Source organism: Mchenga conophoros, linkage group LG17 (genome assembly GCF_057382185.1).
Source record: "Mchenga conophoros isolate Kocher_MC1m ecotype Shallow Benthic linkage group LG17, M_conophoros_male_GT1.1, whole genome shotgun sequence".
Taxonomy (NCBI): domain Eukaryota; kingdom Metazoa; phylum Chordata; class Actinopteri; order Cichliformes; family Cichlidae; genus Mchenga; species Mchenga conophoros.
The window spans coordinates 13,693,215-13,700,071 of record NC_140542.1 but is presented as its reverse complement, the minus strand read 5'-3'; the positions used below and the strand labels follow the sequence as shown (position 1 = coordinate 13,700,071).

The 6,857-nt window shown below is 44.4% G+C and overlaps 1 protein-coding gene across 1 annotated transcript; it reads right to left on the bottom strand.

Annotated features, from left to right (window-relative positions):
- Positions 1-3,145: 3,145 nt before the first annotated feature.
- Positions 3,146-5,824, bottom strand: LOC146555172 (insulin-like growth factor-binding protein 1). Its single transcript, XM_085251393.1, has 4 exons — positions 5,295-5,824; positions 4,976-5,148; positions 4,537-4,665; positions 3,146-4,311 (listed from the first exon to the last, which is right to left on the bottom strand). The coding sequence occupies exons 1-4, from the start codon at positions 5,674-5,676 to the stop codon at positions 4,201-4,203; spliced, it is 795 nt and encodes a 264-aa protein (XP_085107519.1). The 5' UTR covers positions 5,677-5,824; the 3' UTR covers positions 3,146-4,200.
- Positions 5,825-6,857: the final 1,033 nt, after the last annotated feature.

The window sequence follows — 6,857 nt, the reverse complement described above, 5'->3', positions numbered from 1 at the left end:
ATGTTCGAAAACCAGGGCTATCTCTGTCTAACATTAAAATTTGTTAAGTGTGATTAAAATGCAAAATAACAAAAAAAATCAGGGAAAAAAAAGTTTTCATGGCACTGTAAACGTCTTAAACTACTTTTGAAGGAAAGTCCAGTTCTTCGGGACACATTTTAAGAGTGTAAACTTATAGTTCTATTGGATGCTAAAGCTACGTTATTATTACGTTATATCTACAGATGCTGCTTGGCCAAGGAGACAATGCAATAAAGCTCCTGGAATACAGTTTTTGTTCTGTTAATGTCAAGTGATCACAGAATATGTAAGAGGGAAGATTTTCTGACTCAGTATATATTTTGTCTTGTCTCCCTCCCATCACCCCCAAGTGTTCATGGCAGATGGCTGCTCCTTCCCGAGCTTGGTTCTGCTCAAGGTTTCTTCCTGTTAAAAGGGAGTTTTCCTTTCCACTTTTGCCAAGTGCTTGCTCATATGGGGTCATCTGATTTTGGGGGTTTTCCCTTTATTATTGTTGGGTTTTTACCTTGGAGTATAAAGTGCCTGATGTGACTGTTGTTGTGTTTTGCAACTATTGAATTGAATTGAATTGAATTGAATTGAATTGAATTGAATTTCACCAGCTTCTGAAAACACATCCACTAAATTGGCATAAAAAGAAAGAAAATGATACTTTATGAAGGTTGGTCAACTCTTTTGTTGATGTGAAAAGCCAACCAAAGTGAAAATGACAATGGGAATGAGCAGTGGAAAGATGGCTTATGTAGCAACAGCAGGAATGGTTAGTGGAATTTTGCATATTTTTTTGGTAACTGCAGCTGCCAGTCCCTGCAGCAATAGCAAGTCACAAGCTCTTCAGAGTGTCCTGTCATGCTAACAGGTTCACGTTTGATATCTGAAAGACATGTTTTCAGAGGAGTATTAAGCACTTGCATGCTGCTCTGCAATTTTAGGGATCACTTTGGCTAGTTTAACTTCTCGTCTTTCTTTTTGGTGCCCCTGCTGTTCTTGTCTTTATCCATGTCCCCCTTTGGCCTTCAGCCCCTCTGTCATACATCTTCTCACTTAGCCCATCCAACCCTTCTTGTCTTCACCCCTACTGTTGGAAGGTGTGTCCAATCCGTGTGCCTAATTTCCTCTCTCCAGCACCCTGCCCACCTCCAGTACTCCTCTCTTGTCAGTGATGCAACCTGGTGTAGGTTTTTTTTTTTTTTAATCGGGGTGAGCCCGGTATGACTGGCTTGCATTGCCACAGGTGCCAGCTGCCCCTCATGCTTCAAGCACAAGCACTTAAAGCACTTTAGCTGCACTGCTACTTGTCAATGCATGCAGTTAAAGACAATTGGACCTATCAGCATCTGCATTCCTTTCCTAGGTAATGTCAGATGAAAGAGTGTGATACAGTTTGAAAAACAACAACAACAAAAAACAATACTAACCTATGGAGGAGGAGGAAAAAAATGTAAGAAAGAAAGAAACAAAACTACACCAGGACTTCTGACAGCAAACTTAGAGATCAGCCCCTTTAGAAGTTTTCCATTCAATGCAACTATTTCTTTTCTCTTTTCTTTTGGTTGTTGTTGTTGTTGTTGTTGTTTCTTTGAAAAAACTTGCTTGTATGATCGTACGCCAACAAATCTCCACAAGGTGAACACGGCACCAAATATGCATTCACACAAGTGGTAGGGGGTCCGAGGGAGGAGGTGTGGTCCTCCTCGAGGAGCTTCCTGCCCTGATGCTCTCCTGCGTCCTGTGTAAAGACTTGAAAAGTGGAGAGAGCGCCGACAAAGAATGCTTGCCCAGTAGCTTGGTAGCATAAAAAACATCGGCTGTAAACTTCCTCTAACAGACAGCAACATCTTAGAACCAGCCTGTTGGTGCTATATCCAATCTATTCAAAGACTTGATGTTAAGGGGGAGGACACACATAAAAATATGTTTAAGCTATTCCCTCCCTAATATTTGTGTGTCTTTTTATATATTATTATTATTATTATTAGTATTAGTATTAGTATTTCCTGGCCAGCTTTGTGTCTGACTAGACATCATGTACAGTACGTAAAAATAAAAAAACCTTATTTATATAAGAAAGAACTATAAGCTGATCCAAACTTCTTATGAACACCAGTGACTCACCAATTGCACAGCAAAAGTCTATGATTCAGTGTACTTTGGGGAATATAATCACTAATGAATGTTTTCTTCTTTTTTTAAATCAACCTTTTCCTTCTGTTGCTCTTTGGATAGCTCTGTGCACATCTACATCAGTCAGACATTCAGATACATCCTCATCGTAGTTCACTGCTTCTTAAGGCTAGTGAACCTCTCACCTCTCAGTAAGTCAGTTCTCTCCATGCACACCCAGCCATCCTGCCCCAGTCTGTTAGCAGAGCCAGGGTCACACTTGTGTAATGTCACCTTTTATCTTTTCCTTTCTTGCTTTTGTTTTCTTCTTGCTGGTAAGACTCTTCTCTGTTCACGGGTAAATGTATTCAAGTTTATCATGCAATGATTTTTTTTTTATCATAGCTAACTAGAAATCACACAGCTATTATTTTTCTCTGAGAAAGGAGATGATTTTGAATATTTAATGTCTTTTTTTTTTTTTTAAATAAAAATGCAACACATTTTAAGCTGCTGCCTCAGTTGTGTCTTTTTCCCCACTTCTCTGACTTGTCTTCATCTTAATTTCAGGAACACTATTTTTTTTTGTGCTCCTGTTTTTTGAATGCAGTTGGGCTCCCTTCAGTCTTGGAATGTGTCAATAAGGATAAAGCAAAGGTTCAATTTGTAAAGAACAAAAATAAATGTGGTGGTGCCAGGCAGGCTGGCAGTGGGCATGAGAGGTTGAAGCAAATTCCTGTGCCCGACCAAGGCAAACAGAGAACAGGTCAAAAGGCAGCGCAGAGCTGCTTGTCCCAGAGAACCGGCTAAAGTTAGAAAAAGGACCTCCACTTTAGATCACTGTGATAACACTGCTCACAAACACACACTGAATATAGCAAAAGTGGTCCGGGAGAGCATCGACACAGCCTCTGCCAATCATGTCCTGATGAAGCTGTTATTATTATTCTCATGTTTTCTCCACCTTACAGTGCACAAAACAAGCCTGCTTGTGGGGAAAGAAATGTCAGGAGCACATAGCTGAGGTTAATGTTTTTATTAAATATATCACCATTTTTTCTCTCTTTCTCTTATATCTCAATTACAAAAGTGTACATACACACGAGTGAGCAGTTAGTCACTTTGGAATAGACTCACATAAACAATAATTCTCTCTCCAACAGCAGCATGTGGCTAGAGTCGAGCCAGCGCACACAGCAGGGCTCTTTTTTTCTCTCTTTTTTTCTTGTTGGTCAGAGAGGAATGGCAACATGTATAAAGTAGCAAATCTTTTTTTATGACATCTACACAGGTGACAACAGACACGTAAATATCGGAGGTAGGTAAATGTTGAAATACCCGTCTGAGAGGCGGCGAATGTGAGCAGCCGCCGCCTGTGATGTTATCTGCATCCCCACGGGATCATGGGGAACGTTTTCTGAGTATTTAAGGAGTTCCCGACTGAGAATTTTGCATTCACTGACAAAAAATAATAAAAAGACAGCAACAACACAAAGACAAAAACGAGGACAAACTGGAACATTAAAAAGATACAGCATTCAGAAATACTTCTAAATGACATTTGGTCACTCAGTGCTTTTGTTCTTGCTTGGTTCATCAAGCAAACCTCCAAACAACTCCTTAAGGGTAGAGCGAGCTCAACTCAGCAATGGAGCTACTTAGGGCCAAGATACATATATACACTTTATACATGTAGATAAAAATAATAATTATAATATAACAATAACAATAAGGCAACGCAAGATGATATAAATACTTATGAAATAATTACAAATAAAATGCAATACAATTGAAATAAATAAGGCTGAAGAGTAAATACATTAATATTAAAATCTACTTTTCAGAAAAAACAAAAATATATTTTCTCTCTTTGGGATGGGTGTTTGAAGAAGGAGGTGGGGGGTAGGGGATCGGGGTGGTTGGGACCCACAGTCCCGCAATGACAGTGTACCTGAATTAAACACCACCATGGACAAGAGCAATAAATAAACAGATATTAAAATAAAGGAAACATCAGTGGCTTGCGTCTTCTTTTTCTTCTTCTTCTCATGCGATCCGCTTCAGTGGTTGATCTCTTTAAGGGCATTCGGCACCTGCAGGCAGTTCTGTCGAACCTAAAATCCTCTTGCCATTCCAGGAATTCACACACCAGCATCGACCCCTCTGTCCGTCCAGCGAGGATTCACACTGTGCAGAGAAAGGGAAGAAGAAACCCTCTTATTCAGTGCCTTTGTTGGGTACACACACACACACACACATACAACAAAATCTCTCATTCACCCACAATTATATTACAGCAGGGTATTGGGAGCTCGCTCTCTCTCTCTCTCTCTCTCTCTCTCACACACACACACACACACACACACACACACACACACACACACACACAGTCCTTTTACTGAAGGTACCAACCTGCTTGGGTTTGTAAAGCCCGTTTTTGTCACAGTTGGGGAGGTAGAATCTGGTTAACTTGTCCCCTAACTTCTGCTGGGATTTGGCAATCTTTTCCAAAGCCGTCTGCAGCTCTAGGTGACAGGGCCCCTGCACAGCACACACAGGATGGAGATGGGTTAATCTCAGTTGATACAAACAAAGTATAATCAGCCGCGTCTCATTATCAGCAAGCACGTGGGCTGACATAAAACTACATATCAAACTTGTAATAATAAGTCTTCAATAAATTCAATAAGTCTGCAGACACACACACACGCACACATTTTCCATTATTTCAAACAGCACACGAGCGCGCCCTTGTGGCGCACCAGCCGTCTCTCAAACCTCCCAAAGAAACTTTTAGCAACACATCGCAGTGAGGATTTTCAGCACAGTAATGCGGACCCAGTGTCAGTACCTGCTCTATCAGCTTCTTGCGGATGGCGATGAGTTTGGCTTTCATGCTCTCCTGAGCGTCGGCGGCAGCCCGCGGGTCGTACGGCCTGCCGTGACCGGGGAGATAGTGGCTGTAGCCGGGGTCCGAGATGATGGCTGCGTTGTCCATCTCCAACGGCTCTGGCTCTTCCTGATCTGGAGAGAAAACACGAATGAATGAATGAATGAATGAATGAATGAATGAATGAATGAATGAGTGCGACTGTAAAAGATCCCAATGTTGAGGGTTTGCTGAGATGATCTGAAACACTGATGGAGAATGTGGAGGTGATAGGCCTTACCTTGTGTCTGGGGCTCGGGGGTGGGCTCAGGCACAGGGCTCTCCGTGCACACGGCTTGTCCGCGGGTGAGGGAGTGCAGAGGCCGGGGGTCGCCGGGTCTCGGCACGCACCTCAGCCCGGAGCCGCACGGCGCCGTGTAGATCCCGCACAGCTCCCCTGCTTTCAGAGCGCAGGCGAGGCAGCATCCACAGCCGGGCTCCCGCAACACCTCGGCGCATCCGGGCGCCACCGCTGGACACTGGCTCAGCTTCTCCGGAGTACACGGGGCGCAGCGAATCGGCTCTGGCCCCACCACCGGGGACCCCAGCGTCCCTGTGAGCAGCACGGAGCACAGAGCCGCCGTCACGACGTGTCCTACGCATAATCCAGCCACGGCCAGCATTGTTATCTGGATACTAAATATGAAATGTAGCGCAAGGCAGAGATGATGATCAGAGGTACGAGCCGGGTCGCCTCCTGCTCCTCAGTTGTGTCTTTCGTTTGATTTTGGGAAAATGTCTAACTGTGCGTTGCGCGCAGCCGTATTTATAGCCGGCTCCTCTGCGAGTCTTTGACGCGTCGGCGTTATGAATGATTTCTGAAAAGAAGGTGTAATGATACGATGGGCTCTCATTGGTCCGTCCACGTCCGGTCAGGCAGCTCATTTGAATACAACATTCGCGTCAATATTTAGTTTGGAACAGGCAGTGCTTTTTGCGTGTACCGCCGATGAGTGACGACACCAGTGTTTGCTGTTGCAATCAAGGACCCCCTTTCCTCACCCGGGTGCCACACTGAACTCCAGAGTACCACATTAAAGTAACAAGGCGCGGGCAATGAGTTATCAGCGCCGTTTTTCTCTTGTTTCTTTTTGTTTTTCTATAAGTTGTGAAGAGGACACGCATGAACTGGCTGAGGGGAGAAATAGTTCCTTGTTTTTTGGAGTGGGGGGCTTTGCTGCAGATGACCTCCTCTGGAACAACACTGACTATTCATGAATTGGTCCATTCATAATAGGCTTTTATTAATTGTCCTCAACAAACTTCTTACACAACTTTGGAGAAGAAGCAAAAATAACAACAATGGGCGCAAATTACGCACGCCCACGCTGAGCGCCTGGAGCGTGGGCCTTCCGAGAGCGAACCGGTGGCTCTAATTTTGACATGAGAAAGCATCGGAGCGTTGCGAGGAGATAATAAAACTCCAGTTTCAGAAATTGCTCCGTGAAACGGGGTCGCCGTTTGGAGGGCTCGGGACTCTCTGTATGCGATCCCCGTCTACCCCTCGTGCGCGCACTGGAGACGCCTTTGAGTTTCATCCAGGAAATGTCCCGTCGTAATTATCTGTTTCCGGTGATAATAATAGACCAATGCTTTTGAATGGGGGCTAGCCTGACGTGGCCGCAGACACGTCCCAGGCCTCCCAGCCGCTCTCTGGGGACTTTGATGGTCCCACAGTGGACGACATGCACATTTTCACGGCTTGCTGCAAGGTATTTTCAGTCCTGTCACTGCATGTGAGAATGTTCCCTCCAAAAGACCCCCCCCCCTCCTCCCCCAGCACACACACACACACACACACACA

What these genes read in the sequence shown, in the direction of transcription:
- LOC146555172 (XM_085251393.1), bottom strand. Translation starts at nt 5,676, where the DNA reads ATGCTGGCCGTGGCTGGATTATGCGTAGGACACGTCGTGACGGCGGCT. An exon ending in CCCCGAGCCCCAGACACAAG is followed by an intron (nt 5,149 to 5,294) that starts GTAAGGCCTATC and finishes TTTTCTCTCCAG; the next exon opens with ATCAGGAAGAGCCAGAGCCG. An exon ending in GGCTTTACAAACCCAAGCAG is followed by an intron (nt 4,312 to 4,536) that starts GTTGGTACCTTC and finishes TTCTCTGCACAG; the next exon opens with TGTGAATCCTCGCTGGACGG.